A 26,643-nucleotide genomic window follows, 5' to 3' on the forward strand; every position below is an offset into this window, starting at 1 on the left:
TAGTTCCGTACACATCTACAGCTGAGGGGACTCATGCAGATGCATGCGGGCGGCATGCAGGTATGTGGAATGTATCTGAAGATGTGTCTGAAACAGGCAGGGCCATGTACCATTCTTCACAGTAGTGAAGGTGAGCCGTTATGATCAGTGCTCAGATGTTGCACTTCAGGAGACTGCAGGAGTCCTTGCATCACCATGTGCTCATACTCTGCAGGACAAACTCTTTCCATTTCTCTCTAGCAGATAGTTCCACAGGATGGGACTCCATTGTTCTATAATTTTTCTTAAAAACCCCATCCACCAGGAATCTCCATACAAAACCTATACAACCAGGAGCACTCCAACCCAGGAAATACACAGGCAGCCTGAACTCTGTGTCCTTGTGCATATGCATTGTAAAGCAGGCCTGAATTACAAGGTCACATGCTGCTTTTTCTGCAGGGCTGGATGGAGAATGTCTCGCTCGCTGTGGAGATCGGATGGCGTGCAGTGAACACACATTGAACGTGTGGATATAAATACATATCAAACAGCTGCTCCATTCGCTGCATTCCATCCAATTGTGCTTTAACAAGACAGGATCCTGTAATTTTCACTCCATGCATCCGAAGTGGGTTTTTTACCCACAAAAGCTTATGCCCAAATAAATCTGTTAGTCTTTAAGGTGCCACCAGACTCCTCGTTTTTTTTTCCTTTACAGAAAAACAATGTTATGTAATTAGCAACTACATTATAACACATACAAGCAAGCAGCTTGCACCTGAGGACATAATCAGACAGTGTTATTACATCCATGAAAACAGGATCCCAAGCAGGCTTGGTTGGAAACGCTGCAAGAGGACACTGAATGAGATTAGACTGCTTTACACAAATGGTTAGCCTGTGAAAGTTGAGGTTAATCTCTAAAAAGCGTTTATTCGTTTTGTACTGTGTATAACCTGTTTCCCATACCCCTCTTCCTAATTCTTAAATCTTAACCTTTAATAAACTGATGATTGTTTTCACTATAAATACATTTCAGTGCTGTGATATTACATAGGACCTGATCCTCTGTTGAATCAAACAAGCTGGTGTGTATGCTTTCCCCCTGAATCATAGAAGATTAGGGTTGGAAGGGACCTCAGAAGGTCATCTAGTCCAACCCCCTCCTCAAAGCAGGACCAATCCCCAGTCAGATTTTTATCCCAGTTCCCTAAATGGCCCCCTCAAAGATTGAACTCACAACCCTGGGTTTAGCAGGTCAATGCTCAAACCACTGAACTATCCCTCCCCTCCCTGGGGATAGCTTACCTGATATCACTGTGAGTAGCTAGTGACAAGGGCTCGAGGACCACTGCAAAGCAAAGTGAGGGCTAGCATTGCCCTGAGGAGATTGTTTGTGACTGCTACAGCAAATATCTCCAACGGCCAGTCATGGGACACTAGATGGAGAAGGGTTTGAGTTACTGCAGAGAATTCTTTCCCAGATGTATGGCTACTGGGTCTTAATGGCTACTGGCCACTTAATTAAGGCTGGTAGCATCAGGGAACTAAGACCCTAAATCCACTTTATTAAACTCAAAGATATCTCACCATGGAATAGGGATTATAAATTCTAATTCTTTAGTATGAGACACTAGAAGATATCATCGGAGATGCTTAGTTTTGCAGTTCTCAAACTGTGGATTTGTCTCCAGAGGTAACATGCTGGTTAACAGCAAAAATGTTGCTAGATTAGATTGAGGTGAGAAATAACAGACCTCAACCCTCTTGTCCCTCTCCAAATTTGTGTACGTCTCTCTAAAAGTGAAAAGTTTCAAAAAGTTCAATGAATAGAAGATTGTTGGGGGTGGAACAGATCTGGACAAGGAGAAGAAATCTGGAGATAAATGTGATGAGGGAGGGACAAGCAGTAGAAACAAAAGTGAAACTGAGCTGCATATTCCAGAGGTTTTTCGGAGTGTAGCCTTCACTGATTTGAGATCTACCATATGGTTCTCTCACTAGAAGGGAAAACCTATAATGGCAGCAGGCCATAAAAGAGACCCAGTTTGGGAATAAGAACCATTCAAGAAATATGTTTGCTGATGATATTTTAAAGAAAGTCACACCAGTGAACTGATGGATGTCACTTAAGCACTTGGATTCAGAGACTGTTGAAGTGATAATCTCACTTTTAACAGCAGTAGCTTCTTCTGCCAGTGTAGAAAGAATATTTTCTTCCTTTGGACTAATTCATTCCAAACTGAGAAATTGTTTGGGACCTGCAAAAGCAGGAAAGCTTGTTTTTCTTTTCCAGATTATGAACAAACAGGAAAATGAAGGTGAAGACGACTGAGTTAGCTGCAGAAGACAATATTTTAAGTTTCTCACGTTGACCTGGCTGACAAAGTCGATTTAACTTGTGGGTTTTTGTTTAAATATTTCATTTAACTATTTTAAACAATTTTAACAAAAAACAAACCTGATCTCAAAAAAGTTGAATGTTTAACAGAATTCAAAAATTCATATGCTTGTTTTGTTAAAATAATGTATGTTTACTGTTGAAGAAAAAAATCCAGAATACATATAATGTTGTTTTAGTTAAATAAAACAGTTTAAATGTCTGTCTGGTGATGTTCTCCTCCTAATACAGCATGGCAAGAAAATCCTCCAAATATTGATTAACCTGTTGAATTGAAGATAGTTCATCTCCCAATGACTTCATAAATATCTGCTTCAACTACCTTTGGAAAATGAAATAACTGATCATTCATTTTCTGATATAGCTGTAAAACTAATCTGAAAAGTTTTCAAAATAAATCACTTTAAAAATGTATAGTGTGTACCTTCTAAAAATGAAACCTACATCTATCTATCTGAGTTGTGAAGATGATGTATTAAGGTTATTAGAACCAACAAGAATGCACTTTTATGTAGAAATCCATGATTAGTCAGAAAGACTCGATTTAGTGATTTAAATCATGATTTAAATCAAATCCACGCTGCCAGAATCCAAGTCCCGGGGGTTTTAACATTCAGTTCTCATGCACAGAAGCTGCCTGTGCTGCTTCTGCACATGTGAGTGTGACCTCTAGGGCCACAGTCTGCCTTTGATTCTGACAGCAGTTGCACATGCAAGCATGGATTGGGGCAGATCATGGCCCTGAGAATCCACCTCCTCCCACCATGCCTGGCCCACATCATTCCCCACACTTGGCTTTAAGAAGGATCTTTATAATATTTGAATGGTCTCTCCTTTTGCTGAGTGAATGCTGTGCTGGGAAGACACAGCGCCCCAGAGACTGGCATTCCCAGCCCACTGGGTCGCTCCGGTGGCCCCGCCAGTTTCAGTCTCTCCTGTGCCTCTCACACAGCAATGGCACAGAGCGCGGAAGATCACCATGGTGCACTCTGCCTGCTTCAGTAACAGCCTTCCACCCTGGATGTACCACCACCTCCTCCCTTCTGCTTCCTCTGTCATAGGCCATCCCTGAGTTACAGCGCCCAGTGAGGATGGAGCCAGGGCCTCTAGTGACCACACTATCAGTAGTGGAGGATAAAAGACTGTTGGAAAGCCCCATCAAAGCCTCCGAGCGACCTAGCAGGAGAACATCACTCTTCACAAAGCCATCTGAACAGGTCTCTCACACAGACAGGGGGAGGGTGCTCTGATCTCAGAGCATGGGTGGCAGATATCGGGCCATGACAGTAGTACAGTTCCTGATACCTACCTCATGCACAACCTGCTATAGGAGCTGAACCTGCAACCATATGGGATAGTCCCATGGCAGCCATGGAAGCAGGAGCTCACTTAAAACTCCTGCCAGTAGCGTGACCATTACATCACTAAGTGCAGATCATCTTGGTGACTCCAAAGCCACCACAGAGAGGAATTTAAACAATGGGCTTGGGACTGTGCAGTGCAGCATAGCCGGGAGAGCTGTGCACCAGAACTCGTAAAACTTCATCACTCTCAACCCCGGGCTCTAATTCCAACACACCACGGGCACAATCAGATTTAGCTTTGGAACAGGAGGTCTCCTCCACTTCAGGGTGGATGTGGGCAGCACCAGCCACACCACTGCCTATTCCGTCCCAGCTTTGCTCAAGCTGCATTGAATCCCAAACTGGATGTGGTTACACCAAGGTAGGTCAGCAGGGCCAGCCAATCAGATTTGCAGCTATATATGCAAGCCTGGGTCTCTCCCTTAACCAGATTCTGGGTGGTAGATATTCCACCAACAACCTTGCATTAACCAGCACGGACCAAACAGGAGGATCCCCTCTCACAGACCCCCTGTCATCCTGGGAATTAACTTACAGGGTAGCCAGCAGCATCACCTGCCTGCAGCCCTACCTATGCCTCTTCCTCTGCCCCCATGGCCCAGAAAACCTGCACACAACCATGTTAGAACTTAGAAAATAAGAAGAGGTTACCACCTTTTGCGCTTCATAAACTCCAGTGGCTGAACTAAATTTCCCAAGTTATTTTTAAACAAAGAAAAGGCCTTTAGAACAGAGAACACGCACAGAAATTTCATCTCAGATAAATAGTGTTTCAGAGAGTTATGAGTCCTCTGAAAACAGAAGCTTATAATGGAAAGTGTTCTGGGACCTCTTTCGCCTCCACCAGCAAGCCAGAGCAACAACGAGGATGGGCGTTAATAGGCTTATAAACGTGACGTTTCTTCTTAGTGGCCACGGATGCCCCATCATAAGCAAGGACCAGAGAAATGCACAGGGTGAGAAATGCAACAAGGTGAGAGCCAAACTGATATTTACTCGCAAAAGATAACATTGGGAGAAGGGGGAGGGGCGCCTGAGGAACCACTTGTATTTATTAGCAAATTGCATTTGATAACCATATAGACACACAGCTGCTCCAGCTCTTTGTTCCCTTAGGTTTCACGCTGGCCACAGTGAATCTCAAAGTTGGGAAGAGGTGTGGCAGCACAGAGGGAGCAAATGGTGTGGAAGACACTAGCATAAGGACTGAGGTGAGGAGCCAGGAATGTCGCTGGGGCAGAAAGGAGAGACGTGAGAACATCAGGAGCAGCAGAAAAATTAAAAATGAGAAGCCTCGTTTTAATCTGATCTCCCTCCAATGAAGTTGGAGACAGATGTCCCAAAGCAGGAGATGTACGTACATAGCAGCACAGCTTGTCTAGTGGTTGAAACATGGGACTGCAAGTCAGGACTCTCCCATTCTATTACCAGCTCTGATTTGTTCAGATTCATACTGAGTGATTAACACTTTCCTCCCAACCTGTAATGTGGAATAATTCACTGATTCATAGATTCCAAGGCCAGAAGGGACCATTCCGATTATCTAGTCTGAGCTCCTGTATTGCACAGGCCAGACAACTGCCCAAAATAGTTCCTAGAGCAGATCTTGTAGACAAACATCCGGTCTTGATTTAAGCATTGTCGGTGATACAGAATCCACCACAACCCTTGGTAAATTGTTCCAGTGGTTAATTACTCTCACTATTACAAATTTATGCTGTATTTCCAGTCTGAATTTGCCTAGATTCAATTTCCAGCCATCAGATTGTTACACTTTTTTCTGCTAGACTGAAGAGCCAGTTATTTGTCCCCCAGGTAGGCATTTGTATACTGTTATCAAGTCACCCCTTAGCTTTCTCTATAAACTAAACAGATTGAGCTCTTTGAGCCCTTCACTACAAGGCAGGTTTTCTAATCCTTTAATCATTCTCATGGCTCTTCTCTGAACCTTCCCTACATTCTTGAATTGTGGAAATCAGAACTGGACACAGGATTCCCAGCAACAGTAGCACCAGAGCCCAAAACAGAGGTAAAACAACCTCTCTGCTCCTACTCGACATTCCTCTGTTGATGCATCCCAGGACTGCATTAGCTCTTTTGGCCACCATGTCACACTGGGAGCTTATGTTCAGTTGTTTATACACCACGACCCCCAAATCTTTGCCAGAGTCCCTGCTTCTCAGGATAGAATCCTCTGTCCTGTAACTATGGTCGACATTTTTTGTTGCTAATGACATAATAGTCATCTACCTCACAGGGTGCTTGAGACATAATACTAGTGTTTGTACAACACTTCGACTTGGGGTTGGTGGCACGCAGGGTACCATATGGGATAATCAAAGTAGCAGTCTTCATTTCTCGGTTGCCTTCTGCCATTAAAGGAAGCATTGCTCCAGGTCATGCAGAAAAGTCCATATCCTAACCACATGCAGGTTTAGCTGGCCCCACCATGGAAAGTGGGGTTGGGCCGGTGAAGAACTCACTCTACCTTAGTGCTACATTACAAGATGGGAGGCCCCTGCCCTTTGACACTCATGAACCTTGGTCTGGAGTTCCGGAGCTCCCAGGGATGCCTTGTTGCTTTCAGTTATTAAACACAGGACAAGAATGGGCTCAACAGCTCACAGTGGCCCCGATCCTCTGCTGGCTGGTCTCTGTTAGCACTGTGTGCAGAGTGCTGGAGCTGTAGATTTCAGGGGCCTGGTTGGATAGGGAGCTGTGAACAACCAGGACTTGGTGGGCTGGAGGAGGAGGGGAGCAGCTCAGGACAAAGGTAGGAACATAAAGCTGTGTGTGTGTGTAAGTGGTTTGACAAAGCGAACCAGAGAAGAACCAGCCCTCTGCAAAGCCTGCAGGGCATTAAGAGAAGCCATATGTGCACAGCATACAGAATGCTCAGGATGCAGCTTGCCAACATCTGGGCTTTTAGGAATAATCGCCTTTAAATCCGCAGCCTCATTTCAGGAGGGAGCAAGAGCCAAGTGGCGGCACACATTTCATGTGCTGTGAACAAACGATCCTTCATGGTGACATCTCAGCCCCACGTGAGGAGAGTGAGGGCAAACACAAGCAGGTGAAGCCTTCCCAGTTTGGTCAAAGTAGCCCATGTGGCTATGGCAAGGCAGGCAGGCATCCAGGTGCTGAGAGGACAGAGATGGCTGGATGAACTCCACCTCCAGCTGGCAGCCTACCGACCCCCTTTCTCCATCAGCACTCCTCACGCTCATCTCTCCAGGCAGCAGCTATCATGTGGACAAAGCTGGGGCATCCAAGTAACGTCCCTGCCCCCTAGGCCTACTCTACCTCCAGCACACTATGGGGCAAGTCTGTGCCCTTGCAATGCTCCCAGAGCGTGGCACCTCCTGTCAGTCAGCACAGACTCCACACTTTGAAATTTAATCCCTGCCCAGGAGCATGTTGCAGAGGCCAAGCTCTAAGCCACTTGCTGTGGCAGACAGAGAAGTGGAAAGGCAGAGAATGCACCTGAAATGCTAGCAGGGAGTTTGGGGCACTCTGGCATGGCAGGACTCTGCATACAGCTTTGCCAACAACACTCAATCCCAACCAAGAGTCACACCTGCTATTGCTGCCCTGGTCTTTTCCGCAGGCAGCAATGCTGCTGGATTAGACAACAGCCAGGGCCACCAGGCACTTTTAGCTGGCAGCCTGCGCTGCCAAGAGAGGCCACATCAATGGGTTCATCTGCACAGTGCCAGGCATGTTCAGGCACTCCTGTTCAGTCTCCAGCAGCGACATTCTCCACACAGGCCTCGTCTGGCTCAGCACTCCCATCATTCCAATTAGAAGAAAGCGCCATATGAACAGGCCATGGGGGGGAATCTTTTCTATAATGAGGCACTCTGGCAATGATACAAAGGCAGCAGTCACATTGCAAACCCCAGGAGCTGCTTTGGGCTACATCACCCAGAGTCACGGACAAGTAAACACAAAGCACCAATTCTGCAGGGTGTATTTGCAGCCCCACTCGCTGCTGACATCACCACTGTGCTACCAGAACAGCCTGGCTAAGCACCCCTGCTGCTCCCCTTGCTGATGCCCAGCCCAGGGCAAGGCGAGACACCAGGCCTCAGAGGAATTAAATGGGACTCACAGCAGAGTGTACACGTTCACGGAGGGGAAAGAATGCAGCTAGCAGGCACATGCCCATCTGGCGAACCCCAGTCCCTTATGCTGGAAGCAAAGCATGTCCTCCTCCCAGCCGAGTGAGTGGGTGGGCCCTCTCCTACAGTCTGGCTCTTGAGGTGGTCCATTAGGCCGTTGAGGGTGCCAGAGAAGGAGAGGTACAGCAGCTGGTGAGAACAGACAACACAGCACCCAACTCCCAGAGATGGACAACTGCGAATTAGCAACCCACACATTCAAAGCACAATCCCCTGGTGTTGCTCCATGGGGCAAGCCAGGCCCAGGTAAGCCTCCTGACACCACCATTTGGAAGACAGGTAGATTTGCCAGGGACTCCCAGAAGCAGCATGGATCAGCCACCTTTGCGCTAATCACTGGGACTTCAAGCTACTCAAAATACTTTCCCCCCTGTAGTAGGAAGAGAACCTGAGACATAAGCCCTTGTATCAGAGGCCTGGTATGAGGCAGGATCTACTCAGAGAATCTGGTAAGAACAGGGCTGATATTGCCGATACACATTCCTAAGAAGTGCTAAGCACCGAGTACTCACGCAAACACATCCCGATATCAAGTGGTACCAGAACATCCCGATATCAAGGATGGTACAAAAACATTTCCCAAGAACAACAGGAACACAATGACCCCTCCTAAAAGATAAAGTCAGGATAACGGTACATAATAGAGATGTTTTGATCGAACCAACCTGTACAAGGTGATGGGTGATAACTAGCCATGTCAAGGGGCAGTAACTAACTATGTTAGGGGGCAGTACTAACTTGTTTGTATTGGGATAGAAAGATGTATCTCAGAGGAAGTACCATTGTCTAGCCTAGGGAGGAACGGAAAGTCCCGCCGTTCACTAAGCTGGTCCATTGTTATGGGCATACATGTATTAGTGGTCCGGTAGAGTCTGCGGGTATACTAGTACCATGCTTCATTGACAATAAACCTGGCTGGGTGCCTTCGTCCCTTAACATATCTTGTGGTCATTGGGCAGTTCACTCAAGGTCTGCTGTGCTGACTGTCTGCGCAGGGCTGGGGCGGCGCACAGAGGGAAAAACAAAACAAACAAACAAACAACTAACCACACTGGTGACCCTGACCACTGATCTGGTTCTCCCCCAAAAAGCAACATCAAAAGACGAGGTATTTTGCAAATGACTTTCAAAAAGTGTCTTTGTTTTCAGGAAATTGTTACTGAAATAGTTATTGGAACATCTCATTTCCCCAAAACAGAAATTTTTGGTAAATGCAATTTTGCTGTAAGCCATTGTCAGAACCCCCTCCAAAATAACAGTTCTGTTTGGACTCCTACAAAATGGAAACAGCTTCCAGATTCTGACATTCTTTGTGAAGAGAAAGAATTTTCTTCACTTTTCAAGTATCAAAACCTGCCCCAGTCAGCTCTGAGGTGGCAGGGAGGAGTGCAGCATGAGCCCGTGGTATGTCAATCCAGACCAGCCAAACAAGAGGCACTCTGCCTACCTGCCAGTCGGGCAGGGTGTGTAGAGGTCAGACCTGGAACACTGCCCATTTACATTGGCCCACTGGAGGCCTGCCCATCCAGGAGCACCCTGGCAGAAGAGCATCTGTGAACCCGTGACCAAGAAGCTATAGGAAGGAGCAATCCTGAGAGGAACAAGAACCCAGAGCTTGTGGCCTCAGTCTGACCCTGGGGGTCACCCCCAAACAAGCCTGCCCACCCGATCCCTGATGTGTGAGTTAGTTAAACAACTGGGTGGCCATTGCAAAGTACAATCACCTCTCCATGGCCATTAATTAGAACATGCACTTCATCCTTCAAAGCACTACACTGATGTTAGTGATGAGGAGCACTGGCCCGCCACTGATTATCCAGCTGGGAAGGAGAGGCTACAGCAACCAGCACCTTCTTCCCAGCGGCAGGAGGAGAAATGCTGGCCATGGAAACAAGCTCAGCCCTCTCCTGTTGCCAGTGTACACTGGGAGATGCCAGGTACCACACACAGCCATTAGAAGGGACACTAAGGTTTTGGGCAGGAGCAAGGAGTCATCTGATCACACATCTAGGGGCTGGATGCACAAGGGATTTGCAAAGCTGGGTCTGTCCAAGATCCCAGTAGCTCCCCTCTGTGGAGTGAATTACAGATGTGATGCTCAGGCCCAGTGTTTTCAGAAGAGTCCAAGGGCAGTTCCAAGTGCTCAGACATTGGTCAAGAAAGGCAGGGCTTAGCCAGCACTCACAGGTTAAGGCACCTGTGTACCAGTGCCCCAGTGGCTGCTCTGCCCCCAGACAACATGCTCCTTCCACACTGAGCTGCAAAAACTCCTGTTTCCTGAGCACCCAGAAGTGCCTGCCTGACTCCTCTGCAGCTCCACTGGTGGGTGAGGCAAGTGTGCTGTGCTTGGGGGAACTTGCCACGCACACAATGCCATGCGTGGGGGAGGAGGGAGAGCCTATTCCTGATGCTTTGGGGCTCCCGGACTTGTTAACTGGATTGGTAAACAGATGCTCCAGCCTCCCTCTGCACACACCACTTCACCAGAGCCTGTAGCTTTACATCCTGTCCACACGCCCCTTCGGCAAATCCTGTTCCCCTTGCTTCAACCCTCTGCCCTGTGACTGCATAACGGTTACCAGCCCACTCTTCCCAACCACGCTGCAATTGCTACTCACAGTGCTGGAGAAGGAGGCTGGTTCTGCAGATGTTCCCTACTCTTTAGTAACCACCAAGAGTCAGGATGGCAGGGTTAAGTCACCTGAAAAAGCAACACAACACCCCCTAGACCCAGCTCGGGCACTGGCTCAGAACCAACATACAGAAGGGAGAGCCACCTGATCTAGCAGCAGCATTTTCTGCCATGTCCAGGGGGCTCTCCCAGCTGTTGGGGGGCAGACCCCACACTGCTTAGCTTGTGGGACCTGACAGTCAGGTGGAGAGCACAGATGTGATGCCATCTGGATTTCCTCTGGTGTGCAAACTGGGAAGTCACTGAGCCAGCAATGGGGGGATGTTTCTCATTCCTACTCCATTATCACTGTCAGCCTAATGCTCCAGCTCCAATGGGATCACCAGGAAATCCCAGGGGGAAGAGTGAGAGCCCAGGCAGGTAGGAGAAAGGAGAGAAGCTGAACCCAGCCCCCCATTGCAGGCTGGTGGTATGAGTGGGTGAAGCCTGTGGCTGTCCCAGGATCTGCAGGAATTGCTGTATTCTGAACCCCTACCCCCAGCTGTTCTGAGTGCCAGAGCTGTACTGCAGGAAGAGGCACACAGCTTCCAACAGCAGCCTCTTGAATTGCACTGCTGCAGAACAGAGCAGGGGTGGGCTCTCTCTCCACACAGATCCCCCCCTCCCACACCAGCTTTATGGCCACGGGCTGGAATCTGCACAACACAGCTCGGATATACAGTGCTCCAGCCCCCTGTATTTGTGCATTCCTCTCAGCCACCCCCTTGCTCTTCCTCTGGGACTAGCTTCCCAGTAACACAGCGATTGTTTAAAGAGGAGAGAGAGGGGAAGTTGAGTCAGATCACACAGCGCACGGTCAGAACGCATAGAAATAGGAAGTCGGACCTCAGCTAGCTGAATGGTATGGAAATGTTTGCTTTTCAGCCTGGCCTAGCCACGTGGCTGCAGTGGCCCCAGGCTCAGCCCCATCAGATGGTGTGAATGGCATATCCAGTTCTGCATGGACTGTATAAACCCAGGCTGGTAGCTTCGATGGGGTATCAACTCACTCCTATGGCACAGCCACGGGACATGCCATGGAAATAATCTAACTTCAGACAGCTCCACCTGAAGTCAACACAGGATGAAGTACTGACAACTTGTATTTGGGGTGGAGGTGGTGGGGAGATTCAAGAAGCGAAGCCCAAAACAGAAAGGTATAGGGGTTCCTCTGTATCATAACAGGCAATGATCAACATGCCACTATTAAAAACAACACTAAAAGGAACAGCAAGGTTCCAGGGGGAAGCTCTCTGAAGCCACAAACTGGCTTGGGTACAGCTGCAATCCTAACTCACCCTCTGCATGTGCATTATGGATTGAGGGGCTACATGTTATTTCTCACATATCCTACATCTCCCCTTAAATCCTCAGATCCACACAGGTAGCATCTGTTGTACAGATAGGGCTATGGCTGAGGGATTATTAATGGCTCAGTATTAGGGCATCCAATTCTCCATGCACCCCCAGTACAGGATAGAGAAGGGTCTCAGTCACATACTACTTGTCAAGTTACATTAGACTGCTCTATAGTACCCATTTTAAGGGGGTGCTCTTACAATGGATGCAGAGTTTGCTATAGGAGCCCTCACTTGCAGAATCCCAAGGATAAATTCTCTCTGGTCTTATCCACCAGCTATATGCACCAGCTGTGAGAACTGGGGAGACATCAGAGGCTCAAATGCCCACCAGTCTATCTATCCTTCCCATTCTGTGACACCACTCACCACAAGCTGGCCTCAACCTTAGGCAGGTCAGCTCGTAGATGAAGAACAGCTGGCTGGAGTTATAGGCAATGCTGGGTATCAGAGAAAAGCACTTGGAGCAGCTTGTGACCATGATGCAATTGCTGAGTTAAGACAGTCACATATGGACAAGCCAATCTGGAATTTAGGAAGCTCCCAGACTCCCTGCTGATGCAAGACTCCCACATAGCAGCATCCATGAGCAACGCGCTGGGTCATCTCTGGCTGGCTAGGAGAGCATGTCCTATCCTGGCTGGCCTCAGTGATACAGGCCTTGATTCCTGCCCATCTGGACTACGGCACTGCAATACATCTGGGCATAAAACCATCACACCTAAGGAAACTAACTAGCATCACGTCTCCTTGGCAACACAAGTTACCCTGAGCACATCACACTGCCCTCCACTTCAGCCCTGTTTGAATTAGAGGAGGCAGGTGGAAGGTTTGTAAATCCACACCCTGTTTTCCCCCAGGAGTGGGAGGGAGAAGAAGAAAAAGAAACAAGGACCAGAAGTGGCAGAGGCTCCCTTGGTCACTATGTCTCGCTATACACAGGGATAGGCATGATACAAGAGTTCAAACAGACCTAGGTAGACAAAGACATCCGTGAGTTCAGTGCGAGTTTAATCCCTGTTCATTAGACTGTAATAGTCAGAGTCTGGAAAGTACCTATCTACTCACCTGCCCCTCCCAGGCCTCGTTCCATTCCCCTTCCCGGGTTCCTCGAACCCCTTCTGACCCCTGCTTCAGGGCTGAGCCCAGAGGTGGGGAAAAGAGAGAAACCTAGGAAGTGGCACAGGAGCAGGGGCGGCTCTAGACCCCAGCGCGCCAAGCAGGCGCTTGGGGCGGCCGTTTCCCGGGGGGGCGGCATTTGGCTCCGGTGGAGCTCCCGCCGGCATGCCTGCGGCAGGTCGACCGGAGCCCGGGATGAGCGGACCTGCCGCAGGCAAGACTGCGGCGGGTCCCCTCTTCCCGCGGCTCCGGTGGACCTGCCGCAGGCACGTCGGCAGGAGCTCAACCGGAGCCGCGGGAAGAGGGGACCCGCCGCGGGACCGGGGAAGGGCGGCGCAGCGCTCCGCGCTGCTTGGGGCAGCGTGATCTCTAGAGCCGCCCCTGCACAGGAGAGGCACATGCTGGAGCAGGACATGTCTGTGTGCTTCTCTGTACCAGCATGGGTAAGCTTCCAGGGCTTTGTGCTATAGTTTGATTAGCACTGACGCACAATGCTTGAATTAGGTGTAGAGTTCTGCCCCCGCAGCGGATATAGCAGTTAGCTCTCCTTTACAAGCCTGATTTTTCAAACCCCCTTCCCTGTATCCACTCCAAAAATAATCCACCTTTCTGGAAGTTTTGCCTGTTGCATCTCCTTCCAGGACTGAGTTTTCCTGGGAAGAGACAGATGTTTGGAAGATGGAGCTGTAATTTACACGTTACACTGTTTGGGCTCTAATAGTCCTGGGCTCTAACAGCCTGCTGAAGCCCCACACTTGCTGTCTTCCATAGGATTCCTGGAGCAGACATCTCAGTACTTGGGGCAGAATTAATGAGGGGGCTAAGAGATAATAAGTTGTTCTAAGAGAACAAGGAGAAATGTTATGTATTTCTGTATGTTTGTAACCTGGCTTCTGGGCTCAGCCCAGATGGGGGAGGGGGGAGAAGCTGCAGCGAGGAATAGAGTGGGGCCTGGGAGAGACTGGAGCAGAAATAGGGGCAGATGAAGGAGCAGCACTCTCAAAAAGAGGAGGTCTCTAGAGGTGGCAGGACACTAGCAAAGCATGGACAGTGCAGGGAACCCCAGGAGCAAGAAGTGTCCCTGGAATGAGGGACAGGAGGAGACAGCAGGGAAGCTGGGGCCAGAGAAGTGGGTCATGCATACAAGGGGTGTGCGTCTCACCTGGGGAGACAAAGAGCTTAATATTTCCCATACGAAAAAACCCTTCCTTTCTTCTCCACTGCCCCATAGCCCATGCAGTAAAACCACCTCACCCCCAGGACCCACTCCCTTTAGCAGGAGGGAGCTAAGTCTTGGGGAGGAGGGGGCCATGCAAGCCTCACTTAAACCTTGGGGGTGACTTTAAAACACATTTTACTTGAGTCGTGTAGCCAAAGCCCCTTGCTACACAAACAGCCACAGCTGAGAGCATCCAGCTGACATGCATGTTCTATGTCTCTGAAAGCCCCACGTACTAGGTAGACCTGCTCACTACCAGACATGGACACCACCAGGTCCCCTTATGCGACTCCCTCTCCCACTGCCCAGCCAACACCACTCTCACAAATCTAAGCTCTCTAGGACAGGGACCATCATCTTGTGCTAGGTGCTGTACAAACACATAACAGGGCCTTGGTCCAGCAAGGCACTAGGACTCCTATGCACTCCAGCCTAACAATAAATAATACTAATCTCTGAATAAATTCCTGTCCTTCTCCAAAGGGCCATTCCCACCATTTGCCTGGTAACCTGGGGCCCAACTTGGCATGCCTTTTGCCAGCTGTACTGCTGCTTCTCAGCCAGGCATCTCCTTCCTGCCCGAAGGAAGCCTCCATCCCTCTCTCAGTGGCAGCGCTGAAGCCTGCAGTCCTCTCTGCAGAACAGGCTCATCACTGGCAATACATGATTTCCTCACACAATGGTCTACACAGGCCACCAAACATCAACAGCGATTAATCCCTACAAAACTGTGGTCAACCCATAATCATGCTAGGAAGCTGGTTCTTTAGCTCTGTTGGTATAGATTTATGCTTTTACATCCAGAGGTTCTAAGTTCAGACTCCACAGCTGTCCCAAACAGGGCCGTTGTTACACTGGTGATGCTGCCAGTCACCACTAAACCACAAAATGCTCCCAGAGCCAGGAAGAAAAAAAAAAAAAAAAAAAAAAAAAACCAACCAAGAATCCTGATGCCCAGTGTCTCACTGCTGTTACAGGCACTGGTGTAATCCACTTGGCATTGTCCATACTAGGTTTCCCTGTATGGACTGTCTGAGTAGAAGATAAAAACATGCTTCCCCCAGCTACTGTTGTGGCTAGAGTAGAAGAGGGCTGGGCTGTGGATCTAAAGGTTGTTGGTTCAAACCCTGCTAATAACCCATGTGAGAATAAGAAAATTACATATTACAAAGACTTTATATTGCAGACCATCAATTTAGAAGGGATCTGTTTTACTATTTCATGTTCACTTGTATTTCGTTAATAGGAACTGTCCCTTTAATCAAGGGCTTGCCAGTGAGAGGAGGATATTTTGCCACTCAGACATAGAACATCAGGGTTGGAAGGGACCTCAGGAGGTCATCTAGTCCAACCCACTGCTCAAAGTAAGACCAATCCCCAGACAAGATTTTTGCCCCAGATCCCTAAATGGCCCCCTCAAGGATTGAACTCACAACCCTGGGTTTAGCAGGCCAATGCTCAAACCACTGAGCTATCCCTCACAGCAGCATGTACAGAAAGGGGGAACGTCAGCTCCACAAAGATCAGAACTGGATTTAATAAACATCTCTTTCCAGAAAGTAGCCTCCTTCCGAAAGATGTCACACTGGCACATTTAAGTGGGTTTGATGCCTCAGGACACAGAGCCTTTTGCCTGGAGGTGACCAATTAAAGAACAAGCCTAGCACAATAGTTGTTCCCATCTAACAAATGTCTGATGGGCCCACAGGAAATGAGTTTGGTGGGTATCAGTTTCCACATCACAAACTCTGCATTTGATAGTATAAGACAGCCCCTGCCCTAAAGACCTGGCAATATTTGTACAGTGCCCAGCAGCGACTCCAGGCATCAGCGCTCCAAGCACGTGCCTGGGGCGGCAAGCCGTGGGGGAGGCCTGCCAGTCGCTGTGAGGGCGGCAGTCAGGCAGCTTTCAGTGGCTTGCCTGAGGGAGGTCCGCCAGTCCTGCGGATTCAGCAGCAATTCAGTGGTGGGTACGCCGAAGCCGCGGGACTGGCGGACCTCTCGCAGGCATGCCACCAAAGGCAGCCTGCCTGCCGTGCTTGAGGCGGCAAAAAAGCTAGAGCCGCCCCTGACAGCGCCCAGCACAACAAAGCCCCAATCCAAGATCGGGCCCCAGCAAGAGCTCCTGCAACAGGGGACAAAACAGCCTTACTATAAATTGATTGGGGGGGGGGGCGGGAAGGAGGTGGCAGTAATGCAAGTGTCACACACGCATCGGGGTGACCAGGGGAGCTCAGAGGGCAGACCAAAAACATGATTTGATCTTTAAAAAAGATTATATATATTATGATTTTTTGGAACCTGACTCATGATCTTCAAATGATTGAGGTTGACCACACTAAGGATCAGTTGGTAGTTCCTGGATTTTGTTTTGCAACAGCATTGTTTTAAAAGGTAAAGAGGGAGGTTAACAAGCAAGCATTTGATCCTCTAGAGCAGTGTTTTTCAAAGTTCAGGTCGCGACCCAGTAGGGTCGCGGCATGTAAGGCACTGGGTCGCTCTGGTCAGCAGTCGGTCTGGCTTCTAGGCAGGGGAGCCACGGGGCTCCACACACTGCCCCCGCTCTGAATACTGGCTCCACACTCCCATTGGCCTGGAACCGGTCAACGGGAGCTTGGGTGGGGGGCGGTGCGCAGTGCCTGCGGGCAAGAGCCGAACGGAGCCACTTGCACACCTCCGCCTAGGAGCCGGACCTGCTGCTGGCCGCTTCAGGCGCAGCATGGTCCGCTATGCCAGGACAGGCGCGAAGCCTGCCTCTGCACCCGGGCTGTGCTGCTGACCGGGAGCCACCAGAGGTAAGTCTGCATCCCAACCCCACGCACCAACCCCCTGCCCCGAGCCCCCCCAAACCCAGAGCCCTTCCTGAACCCCAAGCCCCTCACCCACAGCCCCACCCCAGAGCCTGCACCCCCAGCCCAGAACCCTGACCCCCTCCTGCACCCCAATCCCCTGCCCCAGCCCAGAGCCTCCTCCCACACCTGGAACCCCTCATTCCTGGCCCCACCCCACATCCCAACCCTCTGCCCGAGCCCCCAGTTCCGTTGGGTCACAGGCATCAATTTTCTTCAACTGGGTACTCAGAAAAGTTTGAAAACCACTGCTCTAGAGGAACTGTGGGAGCTATAAAGAGGAAGGAGCAGCAGAGAAGGCACTGTTACTCTTTAAATATCCATTTATTTATTTAACAAGAAATCTTTAAGAGAATGGGGAATCTGCACCGGTTCCCCCATGACAAAGTGCAGCTCAGGGTTCTTTTATCTCAAGTCTTCAGCAGTTTAAGAGTTCTGGCTTTTGATTTCATGCTAAGAATGCAAGCCACAGTGTGCAGAACAAAACTAAAAACCCACTCACAAGGTTTTCTGTGGAGCCGACTTTTCTGCTTCCGATCAGCCTGACCAAGACAAATTCAGATGCACTAAGAGCTGTGATGCTAGGAGACAAGGACAGTAAAAACACATCAAAAGGTGTGAAATGTATTGCTGTCCCTGAGAAGATGGAGCAGGATTTGCCAACTACTGGATTTATCTCTAGAAAATAGATTAGCATAATCCATGGAAGATACTTAACTCTAGTTTGACTTCCCAAACCAGACCATATGGTTGCAAGCAGCTTCAAGGAACTCAAATCTCTTTAGCCTCTGCCCTGATTATGCCACATTCTGATGCTGCAGTTTGCTTTGGAGCTGGTGTACTAGTACTTTGTGTTTGTTTTGGGGTGGGAGCAGCAAGTCATCACAATCAGTTGATCAATCTGTGGGTGCTTCTGCTAATAGCAGAACAATAGTAAGGGGCTGAAATGTAGGCAGGCAGTTTCACCATTGTGTCAATGCAACTCAGTCCTGACCTGCTGGTATTCCAGCCTGCTTCCCCCGCCCCCAGTTTTGCTCATCAGTGGCAGCTGGTGTCCAGAATAAGTGGTGGGGCTACAGCTGGCAGTTGGACACCCACCCACACACTTTTGCTCTCCCAAGTACGATCAACCACTCAATCAGTTTGAGGCTCTTCCACTTCTCCCAACAGCTCCTGTGAACCCACTTGCTCTCCCACCACTGCCCCCCTACTCCTTCTGACAACCAGCACCAGCAGCCCCTGCCCTCCTAGGCCACCTGCTGCCTCCTGGCAATCACAGGATGGCCAGCTCCTCACTCCCTCCACCTCTGCTTCCCTGCCTGGGCCCCAGTACTGCTCAGGATGTGGGTGTGAACTACCCACCAGTGCACTGGCTCGGGGGCCAGCCTGATTCTGCCCCCAGGAGGACTGAAAGGGTGCCCTGTGAGCACGTGCAGTTCACAGCACTACTGCACAATGGCAAAGGAGGGATCAGCTCTCTCAGGAGCTAGAGGCCCAGCCACCCCTATGTGCCCCATGATGCTGCAATCTGCCAGCCCATCCCCTTTCTTCACCTACCACCTGCTGTTCTCCCCAGGGTGCTGCTGGAGAGAAGGGGAAAAGAAAGGCTGTCTAATGGGATACTCAAAGGGGGGGGCTGTCTAATGGGATACTGATGGCCTTTGTGACAAAGAGTGCTACATCACAGCTAAGTGGTACTACTAAAGAAAGGCAAGGTGGGGCTCAGCCCAGTGGCCCGTGAATACCAGCAGCCAGAGCCACTTGCAGCACAGTCCTGCCCTGCAGCACCTCCTGCTGGTCCAGCTGTGGGGCCCTCAGCAGCCCAAATCAATCAAGCCCTGCAATGGGTTCACAAGGAGACAAATGGGGACTCGGATGAGCCAAAAAACCTGGTTTTCAACAGTGACCTAAGGCCTGGGTTCAAATCCCCCATCCCAATGGTCCAGCTAGGCCCTCGCTCAGGCAGAGCTCACTGATCAGTATTAAGAATTGAGTGTAACAGGGTACAGCAGAGTACCGATTACTCCAGGTAAGAGATGTATCTTAATACAAGTACTGTTTGCAGGCAGCTGCAGATAGCGCCAATCTGAGTGTAAAATCAATTAATACAGACTCAGGCCTGCGCTCACCTCCTACACAAAGCCCCAAGCAAGCTGGTTAAGAATTCTAATCTACAGAAGCACAGAGAGCCATTCCTGCCCTTCTAGGGGCTATAAATCACAGATCCTGACTGCTGGCAGATATTAACAACCCCAGGACACTCCTCAGAAAAAGAGGCATGTTAACCCTGGCCTCCAGGATAAACTCCTACATGGGTAATTACATTTCACCATGCTAATATTCCCCACCATTCTATTCAGAGATTTTCTCACCACTCCTGGGCACAGAAGCTACTGCAGAACACCTGCTGCATTCCCCTAAGAGATGGACGAGCCATGCTATTTAAGTGCTTTGGGATTCTTCAGGATAAGAATTAGAGAAGCCATAAGTACTTAATTAATTTGTGCCAATCTAATAAGAGGATGGAGAAATGCAGAACACAGATGGCTCAGGCAATATGGCAGTAGGAGTTTCTTGAGCAGCACACAAATTTGGGAAGACAGGGTCACATGGATGCTCCTTGGTGTAAATGCAAATCACAGTAAACAAGGAAAGAGAAGAAACGAGAATATCTGTAGAAAACAAGGTTAATATGCACCACTCTGAAGAAACAGGCAGGCTGGTGACAAGGAGAAACGAAGTAGACAGACAGCTGGGGCAGAGTAAGTGGAGAAATCCAGAGACAGACAAAAGAACATGGGCTGACCCAGTATTATGCTCTGCATCACCCAGAGCATGAGACAGTTGGCTCCCAGGCTGCCATGCCCCAGGTCGACATGGATGTTTGGAGAAGGCAGAGCACTTAGTGGGGGCAGGAGCAAGAGATTGTCTTCCACTCTGGTACCCCTTGTGAGAGGGGGACCGGGATGTTGGATGAGGGAGTAAGGTAACAATCAGTACACTTGGCCATGGAGTGGGGGAAGGAAGAGAATTCTATTCCTGGGCAATTCCGGTGGACAATGATTAGCAATCCCCAGTACACAGTCAAGGAGTAGATTATAGATTGGCTCCAAGACCAATTCTTCCATGGCTCAGCACCCCCCACAGCAGTGTCCTCAGTCAGCCAATTGCCCATGCAGATGAACATGTGCCCTCCCAGGGGGCCAGGCTGTGGAGTGATTGTGCCATGCACAGCAAGGCAGAGGCTTGCCTCCAAAGAAGGCTCACCCAACTTCAGCTGCAGAAGCCTTGAAAGTTCTCATCCCATCACCCTCCTTGTCCCTCTGCAGGTTAGCTCCCACCAACTGACAATACAAGTGAAGTGTCACGGCTGCCCATCAAACAAACATTACTTCAGATAGGGTGTTTCCCCAAAGTAGCCTCAGATGAAGCCTCTGTCTTCAGCATGACAGCCCTGCCCACCATACTGAATTGGGAGGTAGGCAACATTTCATACCTTTGCTTTTCAACCTCCATGATCAGCTATCCCTATTATGGACACTGTCACCAAATGCCACCTGCTCAGGGTCAGAGGTCATGGGGGAAGAATCACCAAATTTTTCTCAGTCTGGAAGGGAATCACCAGTGTTGAGAATGCGTGAAACTCTGACCAAATCTGCAAGAGATTGAAAAAATCCAACACAGAGGGGTATTTTGCTGCCAGATTCACTAGCAAGAATGCTTCTGTAGTTGTAGGGACAAACCCATGTCCCTCTGTATCCCTGCCCTCCCACACTGCACCACAAAATGCATAGCACAGTGGGCCCGCCAAATAACAAATGTTTGAACCTTTACAGAAAGGAGGTACAAAGACAGATAGGATGGTAGTGCACTATGAAGGCAGCTGAGAAAGATAGGGAGGCAAGGATCTTATTATCAGTAGCAAGGAGTTCCAGCCAGAAAGGCTCCCGCTGTTCGCCACACTTCCTGGGAGGAGTCCCCTCCCTGGGAACAGGAGAGTCTGGCAGAAGGCCCCAGCTCTCCTCTGGGCTGTCCAGTGGCAGCAGATAAGGTGCCTCACGAAAGAGGGAATATGGGGTGGGGGAGCGGGACTAAAGCACTCCTCTACGTCCAATCACACGGGACCAGGACCCTGCCCCTTCCAAAGAGTGGTCTATAACAGCTCCCAGATCTGCCCAGGAGGGAGAGTGAATTAAGGCCAGAAGGGTTCCCCCAGGATCAGATTAAGGCAATTCAGTGCCCTAGATACACCACAGTACAAGTCCCAACATATCATGGGACTGCAGTCACTATGCCTTAATCCAGCCCTGGCCCTGCGTACCCAGCTTCAGCATCTCAAAAACCCCACTGACATCACTGTATCTGGGAAACTGTATCTGGTAAAAGGGACTTGAACTCGCAGACAGATGCAGCTAACAACAGCAGAAATAGGCAGGGGATTAATTCACTAGTAAATAAAGTGTTTAAAAATAGGGACCAGTGAAAGGCAGAGAAACTGAATCAGACTCCTTAAGTTGTGTATTAGGCAACCTGTGTAACCACGTGAACTTATCACTGTTTACCCTCATCCTCTCTCCTATTTTTAAATCCACTTATGCCTTGTCTTAGAAATTAAGACTGCAAGACTGTTAGTATCTCCGCTTTGAGTCAGGGACTGGAAGTACAATTTGCAAAAGCACTTAAGTGACATAGCCTAAATTCCATGGTGAAAACTACTTAGGGCCTTAGGCTCCTAATTTACGTGACTTTGTAAATTTACTGGGTGTTTTTGAAAAGTCTTACTCTGAGTTTGTATAGCACCCAACATGATGGGACATTTATTAGTGATTAAGAGAACGAACAAGTCAGTATCAATGGCAGATTTCACTAAGCTGTTTTGTTTAGGCAGCTAATGCTATAGAAACTTAAGGTGGATGTTAAAAGAGCAGGACAGAAGATGAAATTAGGGCAGAGCTCATTTGCCAAAACAAACTAAATTTCCCTTATACACCAAGGGGCTTGTAACTTGAAGGAACCCTTGGGAAAAAGATATGGGGCCTGATCCAAAGCCCACTGTCATCAGCAGGAGCTGTGCACATGGAGGCAAGTCCTTTATCAGTGAAAACATACACTTACCATGCAGCAGCAATTAAAAAGCAAAGAGTATAAAGTGATGCGTGAAAAGGGGAGAAGAACTAAAACTGTTGTAACCACATTGCTGCAAACCAATTGCTGCAAACCAACTTTATTTGGAGAACAGGCTTAAGCTTTAGTTCCATGACTGTAGCAGAGACAGAATTAATCCAAAAGAGGGTAATGAAGGCAGTTAGATCAGGATGGGTATAAATTCCAAATTTCCACAGGCCTGCTCAGAGTGGGAGAGAGTGGAAATGGGGCAGAGAAGTTCAGAATCATGAAGCGCTGTGGTGCCGTTGCCGGCTCTTGAGCCAAGGTGGCCAGAAGCACTTGGATGGAGTATCTAGAGGCAGGCATGGGTGCTGCAGGAAGCACTCTGCTCTGAGTCCGGATGGAACAAATGCCCCCAGTGTTTGTAGTGAGGAACAACTGTCCTGTCCTCAGCAGTGTCATTTAGATAAGAGAGACAACAGAGATCCTGATCACTTGTGAAATCTCCTGTTGCCATTTTCACCTAGTTGTTCTAGTAAAATTTCAATCCAGGCAGATCCATTCTGCCTTCTCAAGAATCCACCTTGCAGTTCCAAGGAGATACAGTAGGCTTTACTATGTATTCCAGCCATGTTCTACACCAGAGGTGGAAGGAACAATTCCTACATGTATGGGTTAAGTTTGCAAGGCACTTTGGGATTCATTGAGAAGAAAAAGACACTATATAAATGCATTCTATTTTTAAATGGCCAGTCTTCCCGTGATGGGGCAGTGTCACCTGAAACTGAAGACCAGTCAACGAATAAGAAATAAAAATTCTTTATGCAGAACAGTCAACCCAAGGAAGGCCATTGAGGCAAAAAACAGGGCTGAAATGATAACCTTTCACCCCCCCATCCAATCTTGTATAAAATTATATAAATTGGCCAGGTACGGAGCATAGGAAAAAGTTTGTTTTCCTCTGAAAAAAAATCAGATCAAGCACTAGCCATTGCCAGAAACAGCATCCAAAACTAAATGGACCAATGATCTAAACAGGGGCAGCAAAACTGATCTTTCCATGGTCACTGTCCAATTCAGCTGCTACTTTGCACCTACTCCAAACCTGAGCCAGACCACAGATGTTCTGGGCCAACAGACTAATAAGAAATAGGAATAACAACACATTTCAGTGTCTAGATGAAAGGACAAAGGGAAGTATAAGTTACCCTAATGTGTAAGCTAGACTGAGTAATAAACTCCCCAGAGAAATGGTGGAAGCTGGGCTTCTTGAGTCACTTAAACAGTAGACTAATAATGTTCCGTAGCAAACCATCCTGGCCGAGCCAGGGGGTGGGGGTGTTGACCTTTCCCGAGACAGCCTTGCCCTCTAATGCCTTTGATGTTTTAATAGAAGTGGCAGTTCACACCGAGCTGCGAACCCCTAATGCAGACCGAACTCCTGGCTTAGGAGAGGCAAGGCAGGGCAGGGCACAGTTCCCACCTGATACCAGTCACGAACCAGAGCCCGAGTCCTACGCTCATAGCTGCGCTGGCGACCTGCTGAAGTTCGCCGTGCCCAGCCCGCCCGCTCCCCACCTGCCGACACCCGGCCCGCGGTACCAGCCTTTCCCAGGCTTGAGGCGCAGGGCGCTGCGGACTCTGCCCAGAGCAGCGCTCAGCGCTGGAGGGAAGGGAACCCGCCTGCCTGCCGGGAAGGGTGCGGGCCGCACACGGCTCCGGGCAGCGCGCCACCGCCGCACCCCGCCACCTGAGCACGGCTCCCGGCCCGCCCTGGGGAGAGGCCAGGGCACGGGACCAGGAAACGGGCATTTCCCTCGGCTAGGTCCTGCATGTGCATCAGCCCGCGCCGAGCCGAGCCGAGCCGCTCCGGGCACCGCACAGCGCCCAGCCCGCCCCGGGGCGCCGCACAGCGCCCAGCCCCGCACCTTGGCCTCGAAGCAGATGCCGTGCTGGAAGGCGTCTTCATTGTGCAGCGGCACGCGCAGGTCGTGCCTGTCGTCCACCAGGTTGTAGCGGGACTTGCCGGGCATAGTGGTGGCGGGGCCGGGAGCGCCGGGCTCCCCTGTTCAGCGCGCCCCGTGCCCGGCGTCGCGCTCCCTCCTCCCCCGGGCGGGGCGACTGCAGCCCCCGCCCGGCCCCGGCAGCCAGTGGCCATCGGACGAGGGGGTGGGGCGGGGCGCATGCGCAGTGCCAGCCCGGCCGGACAGGCACCGGGGCCGGAGCGGGGGGAAGGGCCGTTGCAGGAGCGGCCGGGGAACCCCTTCCCCCACAGGACCGCGTCATTGGTGTTGCTGGGGTGGCGGTTGCCATGGCAATGGGCCCAGCGGGCAGTGGCGAGACGCGTGCCGCGGCAAGGCTGGTACCGGCCCGTTCCGCTGCGGTCAGCCGGGGCCGGGCGCTGCCGAGCCCTGCAGCCGGGGGGTGCATGGCGGGCCCAGGGGGGAGGAAAGCAGCCTGAGGCCCGCCCCGGCTGGCTCCCTGACCCCGGAGCGGAGCGTTGGTGCGGGGAGCGGCAGCGACCGCCTCTCCCCAGCCCCGAGGGACGGGAGCGCCCCCCCCCCGCTGCCAGGGACGCCTTTGGGGGGCGGGAGGGCTGGGCCTGCTCCCCCCGCCCCGAATCCTCTCGGGACGGAGATGGGGGGCCCAGAGCAGCGAGTTAGGCTTAGTCCCCCACTGCAGTGCGTTGAGCAGGGCTCGCTCCCCGGGGTCCCCGCACCCATGACACTCTCAGCACCTCTTAAGGCCAGAAACAGGATCAGCCTTGGGGCAGCCATGCTGGCCCCCACCCTCGAAGCACCACATCACACTCAGGAGGCATGAAATCAGACTTGACGAGTGTTTTAGTCCCGTCCTGCCTACGCACCCCTTGGCCGTTCACAGGGCACCCGAAACAATTTCTGATCTGTGCAACAAAACGCATAGGCTCAGCCATGGCTACACACTTACTTTCAATTAAAGCTGTGATTACATGACTCCAGGAGCTGGGGCTCCAGGCATGGACCTAGAGTGCCTCTGCTTTCATCTGGCCCTGTCATTCTTTTAACTACTCTGCCCTTCTGCTCTCTGTCTCATACCTGGCACCTTTATGCCACTTACACCCACTTGCTGAAAATGCTGCCTACAGTGTTGGTAACTCATGAATTTATCACAAGTCCAGGGCCCTGTGATTATGAGAGAATCTCAGCCTTCATGTAAAAAATGTGGTGTTCTAGCCCATGGGGTTGCAGAAGTTAGAAAACATGACCCAAGTGACTCCTACAGAGTTAGAAAACAGCAAGCAAATAAAAGGATCCCCCACATCTGCTTTTTTAAATCTCTTGGTTTTTAAGCCTGTCTCATGGTCCTAACTCATGCTTTTGAACACTTGATTCTGGCAGTACCATATGTCTGGACAGAGGCAATCAACCACTTCTATTCAGCCACCCAAAGAGTCAATTTCTCTTGAGAAAGCTTTTGATATTTCTGTCTAAACAGCTTTGAGCCTATTGGGATCCAGGAAGTGTACTAAACAGCTTTGACAACAGGCAGCTATTGTACTGAATAACTCATTCTCCCAACCAGCTACAGAATGAGCCCAATGAGACTGACCTCTGTGAAAGGATAATATAACTATTTATATCTTGTATATTATTAAGATACTGCAAGCATATTTCATGTATCTCCCAGTGCACGCACAACTCCATTCACAACATGGTTTTACAGAAAATAGGTCTTGTCAAATGAACTTGGTATCGTTTATGATGAAATTTCAAGTTTGGTTGATAAAGATAACTTGACCAAATATATTTTGACTTCTGTAAGGCATTCACTTAGTACCAGACAACGTTTGTTAAAAAAAAGTCAACATTTTACAAACTCAGTGTGGCATGTTAGATGGAATGGAGAGTCATCATCCAACAGGGCATTTCAAATGAGGTCCCACTGGGATCTGTTCTTGGATGAATACTAGTCAATATGCATCCGACGAAGTGGGTATTCACCCACGAAAGCTCATGCTCCAATACGTCTGTTAGTCTATAAGGTGCCACGGGACTCTTTTCCGCTTTTACAGATCCAGACTAACACAGCTACCCCACTGATACTTGACTAGTCAATATATTTATCAATGATCTGTAAGAAAATATAAAATGTTGCAGATAAAATTTGCAGATGACACAGAGATTGGTGAACTAGTAAATAACGATAAAGACAGCTCAGCTATCCAGAGCAATTTGGATCACTTGGTAAACTGTGTTCATTCAAACAGCATATATTTTCATACAGCCAAATACAAGGTCAGGCATCGAGGAATCAAGAACACTGGTCATGCTTACAGGTTGGAGGAGTCAATCCTGGAAGCAGTGAAAGGTTTCTGCCATGAACCTTAACTGAAAAAGAGTTCCCAGCACTA

The 26,643-nt window shown here is 49.7% G+C and overlaps 1 protein-coding gene across 5 annotated transcripts in view; it reads right to left on the minus strand.

The window, feature by feature from the left end:
- LOC120370684 (carboxyl-terminal PDZ ligand of neuronal nitric oxide synthase protein-like) overlaps positions 1 to 24,512 on the minus strand; it is a 174,216-nt gene extending 149,704 nt beyond the window's left edge. For 3 of the 5 annotated variants that reach the window (XM_039485739.1, XM_039485736.1, XM_039485738.1), the window contains exon 1: positions 24,179 to 24,511. In XM_039485739.1, the coding sequence (XP_039341673.1) occupies positions 24,179 to 24,283 (105 nt within the window). In that variant the 5' untranslated portion in view covers positions 24,284 to 24,511. Of the gene's footprint in view, positions 1 to 20,640; positions 20,794 to 24,178 lie in introns of those variants that run through there. The other 2 variants (XM_039485737.1, XM_039485740.1) reach the window with 2 other exon arrangements.
- Between the last annotated feature and the right edge of the window lie 2,131 nt (positions 24,513 to 26,643).

This window comes from Mauremys reevesii, linkage group 8 (genome assembly GCF_016161935.1).
Source record: "Mauremys reevesii isolate NIE-2019 linkage group 8, ASM1616193v1, whole genome shotgun sequence".
Classification (NCBI taxonomy): Eukaryota; Metazoa; Chordata; order Testudines; family Geoemydidae; genus Mauremys; species Mauremys reevesii.